Raw genomic sequence first — 16,112 nt, 5'->3', positions numbered from 1 at the left:
CCCAATTATCAGTTGATTTAACCCTTGTTCATCTCAGTTGTCCTATTTATTCACTGTATGATTTCTTTCACTTCAAAGGTGGTACTTCTGATTAAAAGGTGTGGTTATTAAATAAAAAGAGTGTTGCAACAAAATATATGTAATAAATATTTTTACCTTACAAGTTATCCCCTCCAAAATAATTGCCTTGGGCTTGCAAGCAACTGTTCCATACATTTATTCCAGTCACGGAAATATTTTTGAAAGTTACCTTCTCTAAGCCCTTTTAACACTTCAGTCGTTTTTTTTTAATGTCTTCAATACTGAAAATTAGTTCCCTTTTTCAGTTTAGGAAAGAAAAAAAGTCACAAGAGGCTAGGTCTGGGAGTAGAGTGCATTTTCTAAAACACAAGGATTTATTTTTTGGCCAGAAACTGCTGAACTGAGAGCACATTGTAAGCTGGAGCATTGTCTTAATGGAGCATCGAACCATCCCTCCACAATTCAAGTCTCTTCCTTTGAATTTCTTCACGCAGCCTTGTCAAAACTTCAATGTAGTATGTTTGATTGACAGTCTGATTTGGTGGGATGTATTCAGCCATAATAATTCCTTTCATATCAAAGAAAACAAGAAGCATGGTTTTCATTTTTGATTTTGATATTCTTACTCTTTTTGGGCTGGATGATTGCTTTGTCTTCTATTGCAGAGACTGTCTTTTAGTTTCTGGGTCGTATTGTAAGAGTCAACATTCATTGCAAGTAGTTACAGTAATCAGAAATTCTGCATCTTCTTCAATTTTTTTAAAAACATCTTCACAAACTTTGATTTTCATTCAAAATTTTTGGCACCATCTTGGCACACTTTTCTCATGGCTAAATTTTTTAAAAAAATTTTGACTGTTTCTTTGTCCATATTGGGTTCTGATGCAACCATTCTAATGTTTAAATGAAGATCACTTAATTAATATCCTTACACGGTCCACATTTTTGTCAGTTTTCATGGATACTGGAAAGGCTGGTCATTTGTCATCTTCCACATTCTCTTTTTCTTCTAAAAATCCTTGATGTCAATCAAACATGGGAGCTCATGACACAGTATCTTCTCCATAAACTTGTTGAAACAACTCATAACTTTCAGGTGGGGTTTCCTTTATGTTAAAAATTTGAGGATGATTCATTGTTTAATTCTTTTGTCTATCATTTTTCCAGCAAACTGCGAAAACACAAGGTGATGAAAACCTGTCTCACTGAAAAGTGAATGAGCATGTTGGAACATAACTTGACAGGAACTGATATTCAGGTAATACTTGGTTCAAGGTCAACTGCTGTGCAACTTGACAGATAAAATAGGGAAAGGTTCAAGGTCACTGCAACTGCTGTGACATTATTGCACAGGTGCTGCTTGGAGTGTAGTGCCTGGAGGCAGTCTCATTATTTAATAGCCATACCTTGCATCTGTTCTAATATTCCCCATCACAGACTTAGTAATTTGGAATCTCCTCTTTTTGAGCTTCTGTGGATTAAAATCTCTCTTACTCATTCTGTCAAATTTATCCGTCACCTCTATTGCTCTCCTAAATCCACTAATTACTTGGAACTCTTTGATTTCCTTTCTTAGAAACTTGTCCAACTTTCCTAACAGTGAGGTAATTTTCCTAAGTGAGTTTAATGTTCACAACTCCAGCTCACTTCCATTTTATGGTCACACGGACCCAACTGGTCAAGATGCTAAGGCTTTTGCATTTACTAATGACCTTGCATAGATTGTTCATTTACTGACCAGAATAATCTTAAGCACACAGCCAACACAATCTTTTTCTCAAAAACAACCCTTCCAAGTATACAGTCGAAGTGAGTGAATGTTCACAACTCCAGCTCACTTCCATTTTATGGTCACACGGACCCAACTTGTCAAAATGCTAAGGCTTTTGCATTTACTAATGACCTTGCATAGATTGTTCATTTACTGACCAGAATAATCCTAAGCACACAGCCAACACACAATCTTTTTCTCACAAACAACCCTTCCAAGTACACAGTCGAAGTGAGTGGTACTTGAAGAACCTTAATCAAAAATTGGTGATGGTCCCTTCTCCAATGGAGCCTTTCTCTCATGGTCATTCTCATCTTCATGTTTGGCTTTAAAGAATGCAAAATGGGACGATCAGTGAAATTTCTATTCTTCTTTACTTTGGTACGATTATTGTTTTAAATCTTCTAATGTCAATGTTTTCTCAGATTATGTCAGTGAAATTATACTTGTAGGGATGACATTGTTTATTCCACAATGCAACTTAAAATCTTGTCCATTATCTAAATCTTCCTTAGACACATTGGTTTTCCAATAAGTGTCTAAGGCTGTTCAAGATAAGAGTGCTGCATATTGCAACTGGCTTGCAACCAAATCTCCACGTTCATTTTTCTGCATACACCAAAGCTTGCAACAATTGTAAAGCAGTTATTAATAAGTCCAAACTAGATTTATGAACAGGCTAAGAGTAAAAAATTTGCTTCTTTTCCAAATGGTAGTTATGTATTCTAGTCTCTTGGCAGCAACTTTTGCCCATCTCAACTCATACCTCCATTAAAACCCTATAGTTCTATTGCCACCTCAGCTAAAGATAAAGCTTATTTGCAAGCATCCTAACTTCCTTCTAATTCATGTATTAATGATCTTAGTAAACCACGTCCATTTATTTTCAGTACACTCCATTCAATGCCTTGTGTGGTCTTCCATCAAAATGATATCAGAAGAACTGTGAACAATCTTGATGCCAATAAAGTTCCAGGTCCTGTTAGTATTTCTTTACTTTTTCACAAAAACCGATGCTCCTGTTCTGTGTTGCCTTTTTACACTTTCTTATTCCCCTGGTGTTTTTCCTTATACTTGGAAATTTGCTCATATCCAGCCACTTCCTAAGAAGGGTGACAAATCTCTCCCATGCAATTGTTATCTTGCACTTACTTCTATTCTTTCTAAAGTAATGAAGAAATCCATTAGGTGCCAACTCCTAAACTATCCTGAAACCTTCCACCTGATCAATGATTGCCAGTATGGATTCCATCAGTGTTGATCCACTAGTGTTATACTGACTTTACCCATCTATGGACAAATTCAATGGAAAAGGTTGGTGAAACTCAAGCAGTTGCTCTTGATATTTCAAAGGCTTTTGATCATGTTTGGCATAAAGGTCTTCTAAATAAGTTTCCATTTTATGGTTTGCCAAACTGTCTTTTATAATTGAATATTCAGTTTTCTCTCTGACTGCTCACTGCAGGTGATGGTAGATGGCTCTCTATCTTCTAACTACTCCACTAATACTGGTATTCCCCAAAGTTCAGTTCCTTCTCCCATTGACTGGAAATACTATCTATAATTCTACAGACAGCAGCACACTGCCTTCCATCTTCCAGTTTGGGAAATCTTGCTTTGCAAAGCCAGCTCCACCTTCTTGAATATCTACCACCAACACTTAAAATGCTGTTCTCCAGTGGGGCAAAGGTAACATAGTTGATTTCAATCCTTCTAAAACTCGGTCCTGTCTTATATATAAAAAAAAAAAAAAAAAAGGATTCGTCTGCTCCTATGCTTATCTTTATCTTTGAAAAAACTCAGATTTCTAGAAAAGATCACATATTTTTATTGGGGATTACCCTGACTTCTAATCCCACTTGGCATAAGCACATCACAAATACTGCTTCCTCTGCATCTATATAAGTGCATTTTCTCTTTTGCTCTTGGTGTTCCTTTCTTCTAAGCAGTTACTCACTTTATACAAATCTCAAATATGACCCGCCATGAAATATTATTCCCACATTTCGAGTCTAGGTTTCTAGACTCCATTCAAAAGAGGTCATTAGGTTAATTAATAACCCATCTCTTACAAAGTTTTTCTACTCTCTCTCATAGATGCACTATTTCTGCTGCATGCCTTTTCATTAAATACTTATATGAGCACTGTTCTTCTGAATTGTTTTCTATAATTTCTCCTTTCTATTCCACATATATTTCACAAATATACGTGGTCTCAATTCCAATCTCAACGATGTCCATTTCCACTTGCAGTCTGCCAAACCCCATGTACTTTTTCTGACAGAATCTCAGTTATCGGTTGATTCAACTACTGCTCATCTCAGATGCCAAAATTATTTGCTGTATGATTCCTTTCGCCTCAAAGGTGGTACTTGTGCATATGTCCGTTCTGACATTCCCTGTCAGAGACTTGGCAATTTGGAATCTCCTCTCTTTGATCTTCTCTGGCTTAAAATCTCTCTACCTTATTGTGTCAAATTCATCTGTTGTCTCTACCGTTCTCCCAACTCCACTAATCACTTGGAGCTCTTTGACTTCCTCTCTTTGCAACTTGACTTTCTCCAGTCCAACTTTCCTAACAGTGAGGTAATTTTCCTTGGTGATTTTAATGTTCACAACTCCAGCTGGCTTCCGTTTTCTAATCACACCGACCCAGCAGGTCGAGATGCTGAGGCTTTTGCAATTACTAATGACCTAGCACAGATTGTTCATTTACCTAGAAGAATACGGGACGATCCTAATCGTACAGCCAATACGCTTGATCTTTTTCTCACAAACAACCTTTCTAAGTACACAGTCGAAGTGAGAAGTCCTTTAGGCACTTCAGATCACAACTTGGTGATTGTCTCTTCTCCAATGGAACCTTTATCTCATGGCTATTCCCAACCTCTTGTTGTTTGGCATTACAAGAATGCAAAATGGGATGACCTGCGAGACTTCTTTTCTTCTTTTCCTTGGTCAGATTACTGTTTCAAAACTTCTGATGTCAACATTTGCTCAGATCGTGTCAATGAAATTATTCTTGCAGGAATGGAATCCTTTATCCCACACGCCACTTTAAAATCTCGTCCTTTATCTAAACCTTGGTTTTTCCAATAAATGTGCTAAGGCTGTTCAAGAGAAGAATGTTGCATATCGTAATTGGCTTGTTTCTAATTCTCCGGTTTCATTTTCTGCCTACATCAAAGCTCGCAACAATTGTAAAGCAGTTATTAATCAGCCCAAACTAGAGTTTGAACAGGCTAAGATTAGAAAACATGCTTCTTGCCCTAATGGTAGCCGAGCATTCTGGTCTCTTGCCAAAGCCATTGGCCGCAACTTTTGCCCATCTCAGCTCCCACCTCTGTCCAAACCAGATGGTTTTGTTGTCACTTCAGCCAAGGATAAAGCTGACCTGCTAGCATCCCATTTTTCTTCCAGATCATGTATTAATGATCTTGGTAAAACACCTCCCACCATTCCCAACACGCTCCATTCAATGCCTCCTGTGGTCATTTGTCAAAAGGATATCAGAAGGATTTTGATGAATATTGATGCTAAGAAAGCTCCAGGTCCCGAAGGTATTTCTCCACTTGTTCTCAAAACCTGTGCTCCTGAACTTACTCCTATTCTTTGCCACCTTTTTTCACTTTCTTATTCCAAAGGTGTTTTTCCTTCTACTTGGAAATTTGCTCATATCAAGCCAGTTCCTAAAAAGGGTGACAAATCTCTCCCATCCAATTATCGTCCCATTGCAATTACTTCTACTCTTTCTAAAGTAATGGAGAAATCAATTAACCGCCAACTCTTAAACTACCTAGAAACCTTTCGTCTGATCAACGATCGCCAGTATGGATTCCGTCAGTGTCGATCCACTGGTGATATTCTGGCTTATGTTACCCATTTATGGACTAATTCAATGGAAAGGTTCGGTGAAACACAAGTAGTTGCTCTTGACATCTTAAAGGCTTTTGATCGTGTTTGGCATAAAGGTTTTCTAAACAAGATTCCATCTTATGGTTTGCCAACTGTTTTTAGTAATTGGTTATCTAGTTTTCTCTCTGATCGCTCACTGAGGGTGATAGTAGATGGCTCGCTGTCTTCTAACTTCTCCACTAATGCCGGTGTCCCCCAAGGTTCAGTTCTTTCCCCCACTCTTTTCCTCTTGTATATCAATGACCTTCTTCCATTGACTGGAAATCCTATCCATAGTTTTGCCAATGATAGTACATTGCATTCAACTTTCCATTTCGAGAAACCTTGTCCTGCTCAATCGGCTTCAACTTCTCGAAAATCTGCTACCAATTCCTTAAATGCCGATCTTCAGGTAATTCTCCAGTGGGGACAAAGACAACTTAGTTGATTTCAACCCTTCTAAAACTCAGTCTTATCTTATATCTCGCAAAAAGGATTCTTCTGCTCCTATGCTTATCTTTAGTGACACTCCGATTTCTAGGCAAAATGATATATCTCTTTTGGGATTACCCTGACTTCTAATCTCTCTTGGCACAAGCACATTACAAATATTGCTTCCTCTGCATCTAAAAAACTTGGTTTTCTCTTTCGCTCTCGGCGTTACTTTTCTTCCAAACAGCTGCTCACTCTGTATAAATCGCAAATCCACCCTGCCATGGAATATTGTTCCCACATCTGGGGTGGTGCCCCCAAAACCTCTCTCAGGCTTCTTGATTCCATTCAGAAGAGGGCAGTTAGGTTAATTAATGATTCATCTCTAACAGAGTCTCTCCACTCGCTTTCTCATAGACATACTGTTTCTGCTGCATGCCTCTTCTACAGATACTTCCATGGGCACTGTTCTTCTGAATTGGCTTCTATAATTCCCGCTCTCTTTCTTTCAAAACAGTCCGAACACGTGCCGCCACCAGCCAACATCCATTTACTGTCCAACTTCAAACCCACAGAACCAACTTTTCATCTTCCTCATTTATTCATTCAACTGCCGTTTTCTGGAACAACCTTCCTTCATACACATTTCCTGAAAATTACAATCTACAAAAGTTCAAGCCCAATGTCAACAAATATCTTCTTTCGTCTTCTCAACCTCCAACCCAAGCACGGTACTAAGTACTATAGGTTCTAATACCTCTCGTGTTTGGGGTTCACATAAAAAAAAAAAAAAAAAAACCAATTCAAATACGTGCCGCAACCATAACAGAAATTCAAGTGCAATGGCGCCAAGTATCTTTTTGCATCTTCTCAACCTTCAACCCATGCACAGTACTAAGTACTATAGGTTCTAATCCCTTTATGTTTGTGGTTTTCATTAAAAAAATAAATAAATAAAATATGTGTGTGTGTGTGTGTGTGTGTGTGTATATTGAAGGTTAAAGTAATAAAGTGAGTGATAAAAAAAAATATATATATATATCTATGCACACACTTAATTTCTTATGTTTCTATTATTACAACGAATTAACCTATTCATTCTGTTTTTTGATTTTTGAGTTGGTGCCATTGATATGTGGCATTAATGCTATCACTTTAGTTAAAAATTAAACATTATATTATATGCATATTGTTTAACTTGGGACAGGGTCCTAAGTGGTATAGGATCTACTGTAGGTGCATTCAAAAAACATAAAATAAGAAATAAAGTATATAACAAGCTGTTAGTACCCTCATTCTCTAGTAGCTACAGTGACAACAGTCCAATTAAGTTTGAATTTGAATATGAAATAATATATGTATATAGATTCTATCAACAACGTTAGTAACGAGATGAAAATGCATAATTTTTTTCTTTGAATAAAAAAAAAAATATTTAATTATATTACTTTTTAATAAACTAAGTTCTTTTATTAATCTTCAGTGCTTTCTAAATTGTGAGAGGGAATCATCTCTGGGCTGTATTGTATATGTTGCACTGAAAATGAAAACTTACAGAATGAAAGTTTTTTTTTTCTTTCTTATTTTCTCTCTCTCTCTCTCTGGCTAACTGAACAATCATGGCAAACTATTCTCAGGTGTTTAACATGGCCATATGCATTAAGGAATTTAAGAAAAATTTCTGATTTTAATGCAGTTTTACTATTTTTCGAAAAAAGAAAAAGAAACAGGAAAATATGGTGTTTTATTAAAAAGAGAGAAATTCTATGGTATCAACTCTAGTACAGCAAAGAAGGTACCAAATTGTGTTAAAAAGAGTTGGCAGCTATGTATGGATTACAGAAAATGCACATAACTATCATGAAATAACTCTTTATTCACAAAACCTTCAACCCATGAAGTTCGGAGTTTTGTGTGTGTGCATGCACGCGCACACACGCATTTAAAAATACTGTGCCCAATAATATTTGAGCAAATGTGTTAAGGTTTATGAAGGCATAACAATGTGATTTATTGCTCTACTTGAACAAGGAGAAAGGGAAAATTATTTTAAACTGGAAGGAGAAACTTGTATGGCAAATTTGACTATGGGCAGAATTATCTCCAAATAGCTTTTGCCTTCAAGGTCACAAGAGCTCACTCCTGTGGTCACTTTTTCTGTGTGGTGATTTGAACATTCTGTTTATGAAAATAACCCCTGCTCAAAGGAAGCACTGAAGAATAATACTGAACATGCAATCACAAAACATTAATGAAAATTAATAACTGTTAAAACAAGTGGCACGAAATGCTGCAAACAAGACTTGATATTGTACTGATCAACAGGATCAACATTTGTTATAACTTTATAACATTGTAAATACTGTACATGCTAAGTTGGTAACAATAAAATTGTCCCTCCCCAAAGGGTTACATTTTTAATGAGACATCCTGCATTATGTTTAAATTAATGGGGGGGGGGACAAAAAGGAATAAATACAACTGTTATTTATAAACTATAGAAGTCTAGAAGAGTAAACAAGTGCTAATTCCTGTTCTGACACACTTTAGGAACTTAATTTAAGTACAAAAGTTTATGATATGATCAGCAATGACACACACATTCCAAACTTTTTATACTTACACTTTCTTTTAACATGTGAATAATTCAGAGAAGGGCATTATGCAATTGTTTGTAATGAATTAATTAAACCATGTGAACTTTTATCAACTGAATGTTACTGTGCAAAAAATTGTTACATTAAGTTAAACTACCATACAACAGAACTATTTAATAATTGGAGATATTTCTGGATTTCATACTGAATCCTATCATCAGGTCTAATTCAGGAAAGATTTAGCAGCTGTTACTAACTCTACAGGGTAGAATACAGTCTTCTAACATGTACATTAGGCCTGATGGCAGGATTCAATCTGGAATTCAGAGAGAGCCAATTAGGTAATTTCTTTTGTGTGAAAGTTTAATTTAGTTAATGTAATACTTTTTGCACAATAAAATTCACTTGGCAAGAAATGAATTTTATTTCAAAATGGTTTAAAATAAAAATACGTACGGCAAACTGCTGTGTATTGGAAAACAGTTTCTGAAATGAAACCTGTGCATTTTCATATTTTTCTCTTCTTTCTGTGCTAAGTTCACCTTTGGTCTAAATTATGAGAAAATAATTATGATGAAATTTAAATAAATAAATAAAGAAATGTATAAAAAATTCAATCTTAAAAATCATAATTTTACTTTGATTTTAATACTGCACATGAAAATCAACTTCTGGTAACCCCATTACAAGTACTTGGCTAGGGTGACAGAATTCTGCTTTTCTGAAATTTGTCCTGGTGTCCCAAAAATTTCCTTTTAGTATGCATAAATGACTTAGTTTTCTGACATTTTAAATATAATTGTTTATCGAGCAGTTTTTTTTTTTTAAATTTCAAACTAGCTCTACTCTATATGACTTTATAAAAGGAATTTGCATTTCTAGTGCTAGAAAACACACTTGGGTGCATCTGTTCACCAAGAGCTGATTCTAAGAAAATAATGATAATTGGGCAGGCATACTTTCTCTTCTACAGTGGAGGCCATATGAATTGAATCACTGTAAATTTACTCCCAAAACAAGCATTACAGATGAAATAATTACCCTTATAGCCTGATATTTGTTATACACTGATGTAAAATGATGAATTTCACTGATAAGAAAATAAATTAAAGAAAAAACTATTTAGACATATTTATTTATAAATAACCACATAATTACCCTGCAGGCCACATGAAAGCCTTTTCATTGTGACCAAAGTGTGAAATTAATATCAATGTAATAAGATGGAGTTTTTGTGGATTTAGTTGGCCTACCATGAGCTTTAATTACTGCCCTGCACCTGTCCAGCATGGAGTGTATCAGATTCTCGAAGTAACCACTGCTTACTTCATAGCACTAAACATATGGTGGTTTCTTGCAATGTCATTGCTTGGTGGCTTTTTTAGAAGAATTTTCCGTCCCATAACACTCCAGCTCAAATCAGGACTATTGCTGGCCATGATAAGGATAGGATAGTGCAGTTTTACATGAACTTCTTCACCTAAAAAAAAAAAAAATAAATAAATGATTATGTAATGCTGTACCCTTACATGTAGTGTAGCAAGACATAGAATCATGCTGCAAAACAATTTTCTATTCCTTGAAAGAGGTCTCTGATGATGTTCAGAAGTCTTCTTTAAAATTTTTGTGCGGCAGTCACCATTAACAGTACTATTGTTCTTTCTTAATACATGTAGTTTTGTTAATACCATGATTATGACATAGTTCAGGGCTAAAGCCTCATGTTATGTAAAGAGTTTAACTAATGTACAAGTTAGTGCAATTGCATCATTTCGGTACATAGCCAACTACTTAAGTAGTTATAAATTGGCATCATTAAGTATATCTCATATTCTCATCTTCACAACAATTATAACTACTTAAGTAATGTACTGAAATGATGCAATTGCACTAACTTGTACATTAGTTAAACTCTTTACATAACCTGAAGCTTTAGCCCTAAACTATATCGTAATTTAAATTACTCCACACCATCAGGCATCTCTCATATTATGGATTTATACTTTGCAACTGGGTTGTCGTCATTGCAACACCAGGGTACCCACCCACCCACTGATGAGGGGCCAATAAGCTCCGAAACGGTGCCATATGGGTGATGGTATCTGCTGAGAATAAGTAACAATAGTTTTCTCTTATGGTAGTGCAATATTGTGGCAACTTGTTGTGAAGGTATTCACAATATGAAATATACTTAATGATTCCAATTTATAACTACTTAAATAGTTAGCTATGTACAGAAATGATGCAATTGCGCTAACTTGTGCATTACCATGATTATATATTAGATTTTTCTTACATCTCTGATGATGTCCAGAAGAGTCTCCTTTAAAATCTTTGTGCAGAGTCACCATTAACAGTACCACTGTTCTTTCTTAATACATGTAGTTTTGTTAATACCATGATTATATATTATTAGCCTTTTTTTATGTGTATGTTTTTAATGGTGTGAAAACATACATACTTGCTATTTTCATTATAACTGCACAATCATACATCAACCATTATTATTTACAATAAAACAATGTAGATAAAACACAGGATGATAAAAGCGCTAAAACACCGTATCAAATCTCCCCAGATGAAGCTGTTATCGTAGACCGGGCACATAGATTTTGGGACCGCAAATGGCTCGAGAGCTTGCAGATTTTTTCCTCTGACAATACCATTAATAGAGACAGGAAAATCTGCATTCATCCCCTCTTCGAGGCGGTGGTTCTTGGACGGGATGAGCAGTTCCGCCTGGCATGCTCCCAAGCCATTTCCGGTTCCAGTGCACATGAGGAGAATACTGCCCATGCTCCTGTAGAAACATGTGCTGAGAACCGTGAGCCTGCTGATATTTAAGGATGTGCTGTACAATAAACCTCACTGTTGGATGCCTCTGAAAGCCAGGGTGTTTTAGCACTTTTATCATTCTGTTTTATCTACATTGTTTTATTGTAAATAATTCTTTGCAGTTTAAAATTTCATATTTTATTGTACAGACAGTTACCTTTTTATCAGTTTTATCCGGTGGAATTATATTATTCTATTTATTTCATTTATCTACATCATTATTTAATATAACATAACACTATTTATATTTTTAATAACGGTTGGTGTATGATTGTGCAGTTATTATAAATATTCCTAACCCCAGAGGCCTATTTGAAGATCTCTACCATTTCTGTGTTACCATGCAAAAATTATTCTGGACTATAATGCAGACCTACGGGATCCATTAATATTTCATTAAACATTTTAATTTATAATTTCTTTATTCGACTTCTAAAAAATTAAGTTTCAGTAAACTACACCTAAAAGTACATAAGAAATGCTGTTGCTATGCGTTTACAAAAATTGTATATGAAAATACTGACAATAAACAGAAGCAAGAATATACGGGTGACAGAAGAGTTTCTTATTTTTACCTCTTATAGACACTCCATTTTTAATAAAGACACTCATTTTCCATTATTTATTCTTTTTGTTATAGAATGGATTCACTCTATCAGAGAGAGCTCATAAAATTTGTGATACTAACAAATTTAGAATTTGTCCAGTCATACTGGTCATGAAAGTTGCCACAGAGAAAATGAACTATTATGGAAGCACAATTCATCTTGAGATACAAAGTTATCAGTGTGAAAAATAATGTTTTCATTTGGCCTTAAAATGTTTATCTACACACTATTATAAAGTGTATGAAGTTATTTAGCAGAATCGTTATCAGTGGGAGCATAACTCATATCTGACAAATATATTCATATGAATCAATTATGGCATTTGTTGCACTGTGCACTGCTGACTGCTGTTGGTGACGTTTGGGCTCATGCAATGCTGCTCACTCATGAAAATTGAAGCTCTATAAGTAGTGTTCATACAAACTTCAATCCCTGTTGATTGAAGGTTGATATTTTGCAGGGAGGCCTAACACTATTGCTGTGCTTCTGAGAACCCTCTGGTCATGTGGAATCAACTTCCATTATCTCCTGTGCATGGCTGGATGGTGGTGATACCATTACATTTCCATTTAATGGTAACATCATTGACAGTCAACTTTGGTTTGTATAGGCTCCTCGAGGCTTGTCGCACACAATCTCTCAGGTATGACAAGAAGCTAGGGCTTGCTATCTGAGAGTCTAAACACTCATGGAACTGATATTCGGATGACACTTGAGTCAAGCGGAACGAATTTCAGCAAAATCCAGTTATTCTGCACAACCAAATCTTCAGCTTGCACCATCACGATGGTGGGACTGCTAGTAACCCTGTGTGCAAGCCCCAAAATACAGCACCTAGTATACTGGAGGTGACCACAAGGTACAAATCAATGTAATCAGGGATTGCAGTGTGTTGTCCACATCAGAAAGGGGAATGCTACCCATCTTGTTACAACACAATATTAGGAGGTAGATGCCCCTCATTAATCACTGCAACATGACCGCTTCGCTTATTGGAGGTTCGAAGTGGTGAAACACATGTTAGTCTCCAGAGCAAAGCTGGGGCAACCACCCCTATCTTTTCTATCATGCAGTATGATAGATGTCTTTTGAAGTTATGATGGGCATCATGGTGAGATCCAATCTTTCTTACATTCAAGGATGCAGCTCTAAAACAGTGGTCAAAGCCATCTGCTAGACAGTCTTCCAGATCGAACCTATTGGTGACTCTCTAGGAGGCATCTGGGTCAGTTAGTGTATAATCTCGCTGCCTCTACTCTGCCAGATAGTGACTGGAGGGAATCCGAGTAGTGTGTTTGCAGGGCACTGTCCAAACCACATTATGTAAAGGAGCTGTATATTCTTTTTGTGTATTATGCCATATCCAAAAATTTCATTACTTCATAAAACATGTCCCACCCATCTTTTCTTAATACTGAATACATCATGAATAGTCAAACTTATCTGAGAAAAGATCTAAACCTCACAAACACTCTCATCTTACAGATCATCTCACAAATATACACGGTTTCAGTTCCAATCTCAATGATGTCCATTTCTCTTACTTTTTCTGACAGAATCCTAATAATCAATTGATTCAAGCACAGCTCATCTCAGTTGTCCTAATTATTTAGTGTATGATTCCTTTTACTTCAGTGGTGGTATCTGTGCACATGTCCACTGTGATATTTTCCTATCAAAGACTTAGTAATTTGGAAACGCCTCTTTTCGATCTTTTCTAGCTTAAAATCTCTCTCTCTCTCTCTCTCTCTAACCTGTTCTGCCAAATCCATCTGATGCTTCTATCATTCTCCCAACTGAATACTTTTGAATACTTTTAACATTCTTTGAAATTGATTTTCTCCAGTTCAACTTTCCTAACGGTGTAATTTTCCTTGGTGATTTTAACATTCTCAATTCCAATTGGCTTTAGATTTCTACTCATATGGACTCAGCTGACCGAGATGTTCAGGCTTTTGCAATTGATAATGACCTCATACATCGTTCATTTAACTACCAGAATACCAGTCAATCCTAACAATACAGCCAATTCCCTCGATCTTTTTTCTCATGAAAAACCCCTCCAAATACATGGTCAAGGTGAGTGGTTCTCTCTAGGCACCTTAGATCACAACTTGGTGATGGTCTCTTTTCCAGTGGAACCTTTCTCTCGTGGCATTTTCAACCTCATATTGTTTGGCATTAAAAGAATGCAAAATGAGATGGGCTGCGAGATTTCTATTCTTCTTTTCCTTGGTTGGATTACTGTTTTAAATCTTCTGATGTCAATGTTTGCCCAGATGGTGTCAGCAAAATTATTCTTGCAGGGGTGAAATCCTTTATTCCACACCCAACCTTAAAACCTTGGTTTTCCAATAAAAGTGCTATGGCTGTTCAAGATAAGAATGTTACATATCACAGTTGGTAAAAAAAAAAAGGTAAAGTGCAGCCATTATCAACCCACTGCAGGATGGAAGCCTCCTCAACAATTCATGCTGAGGGAAATGGACCATAATCTTCCACGCTGGTCCAGTGCAGGTTGGCAGATCGACTGTATTCAGCAGTCAGGGGCTTGAATACCGGTCTACTCAAGGAGAGTGTGCTACTGCACTCCCGCTCCTGACCACTCGACTACACAGTTGACTTGCATCAAAATCTCCAGGTTTATTTTCTGCCTAGGTCAAAGCTTGTTACAATAATAAAACAATAAAAGGGTAGAAAAGCAGCTTCTTGTCCAAACAGTAGTTGAGCATTCTGGTCTGTTGCCAAAGCATTTGGCTAAACTTTTGTACATCTGCGTTCCATTTCTGTTAAAACTGGTTCTAATATCACCTCAGCTAAAGAAAAAGCCCTCTAGCATCCTACTTTTCTTCAAACTCCTGTATTGAAGATCTTGATAAACTACTTTCACTGTTTTGTGTCACTTCTTTACACTTTCTTATTCCACTGGTGTTTTTTCTTTCTGCTTGGAAATTTGCTCACTGCCTAAAAAGGGTGACAAATCTCTACCATACAATTATTGTCCCACTACACTTACTTCCACTCTTTCTTAAATAATGAAGAAATCCATTAAATGCCAACTCCTAAACTATCTTGAAACATTCTATCAGATAAATGATTATCAGTATAGATTCCATCAGTGTCAATCCACTGGTAATATGTTCGCAAATGTTACCTATCAATTGACAAAGTCAATGGAAAAGTTTGTGAAACACAAGCAGTTGCTCTTGACGTTTCAAAGACTTCTGATTGTGTTTGGGATAAAGGTCTTTTAAATAAGCTTCCACCTTATGGACTGCCAAACGTTTTTTGTAATTGGGTATCCAGTTTACCCTCTGATTGTTCACTACAGGTGATGGTAGACAGTTTGCTGTATTCTAACTTCTCCACTAATGCTGGTATTCTCAAAGGTTCAGTTCATTCTCCCACTCTTTTCCTCCTTTACATTAATGACTTTCCATTGACTGGAAATAACATCCAGTTTTGCTGATGACAGCACATTGCATTTCAATTTGAAAAACCTTGCACAGCTCAAACAGCTTCAACTTCTTGAACAAGCACTATCAATTCTCCAATGGGAGAAAGATAACTTAGTTAATTTCAATCCTTCTAAAATTCAGTTTCTGTCTCTTATATCTCACAGCAAGGGCTCTTCTGCTCCTATGCTTATCTTCAATGACACAAAGATTTATAGACAAGATCACATATCTCTATTAGGGATTACCCCGACTTCTAATGTTGCTTGACATAAGCACATCACAAATATTGCTTTCTCTGCATCTAAAAAACTGGGTTTTCTCCTCTTTTTACTCTCTGCTTTTCTTCACTTTACTCACTCTGTATACATCTCAAATCTGCTATATCATGGAATATCATTCCCATAGACTTCTACACTCCATTCAAAAGAGCAGTTACGTTAATTGATGACCCATCTCTTAGTCTCTCCACTCACTGTCTCAGAGATGTTCTGTTTCT

At 36.3% G+C, this 16,112-nt stretch overlaps 1 protein-coding gene across 5 annotated transcripts in view; it reads right to left on the bottom strand.

Moving 5' to 3' along the window:
• Upf2 (UPF2 regulator of nonsense mediated mRNA decay) overlaps positions 1-16,112 on the bottom strand; it is a 695,457-nt gene that overhangs the window by 459,454 nt on the left and 219,891 nt on the right. For all 5 annotated transcript variants that reach the window (XR_016547840.1, XR_016547841.1, XM_090387842.1 and 2 more), the window contains exon 14: positions 9,172-9,264. Coding sequence is in view for 3 of the 5 variants with exons in the window: in XM_090387842.1 (XP_090243968.1) it covers positions 9,172-9,264 (93 nt within the window). In the remaining 2 variants the exon portion in view is untranslated. The remainder of the gene's footprint in view (positions 1-9,171; positions 9,265-16,112) is intronic.

This window comes from Mastigoproctus giganteus, chromosome 13, assembly GCF_048544385.1.
Source record: "Mastigoproctus giganteus isolate SK-2022 chromosome 13, ASM4854438v1, whole genome shotgun sequence".
Classification (NCBI taxonomy): Eukaryota; Metazoa; Arthropoda; class Arachnida; order Uropygi; family Thelyphonidae; genus Mastigoproctus; species Mastigoproctus giganteus.
Note: the sequence above shows the minus strand (reverse complement) of the source record. Positions and strands in the feature narration are given on the sequence as shown.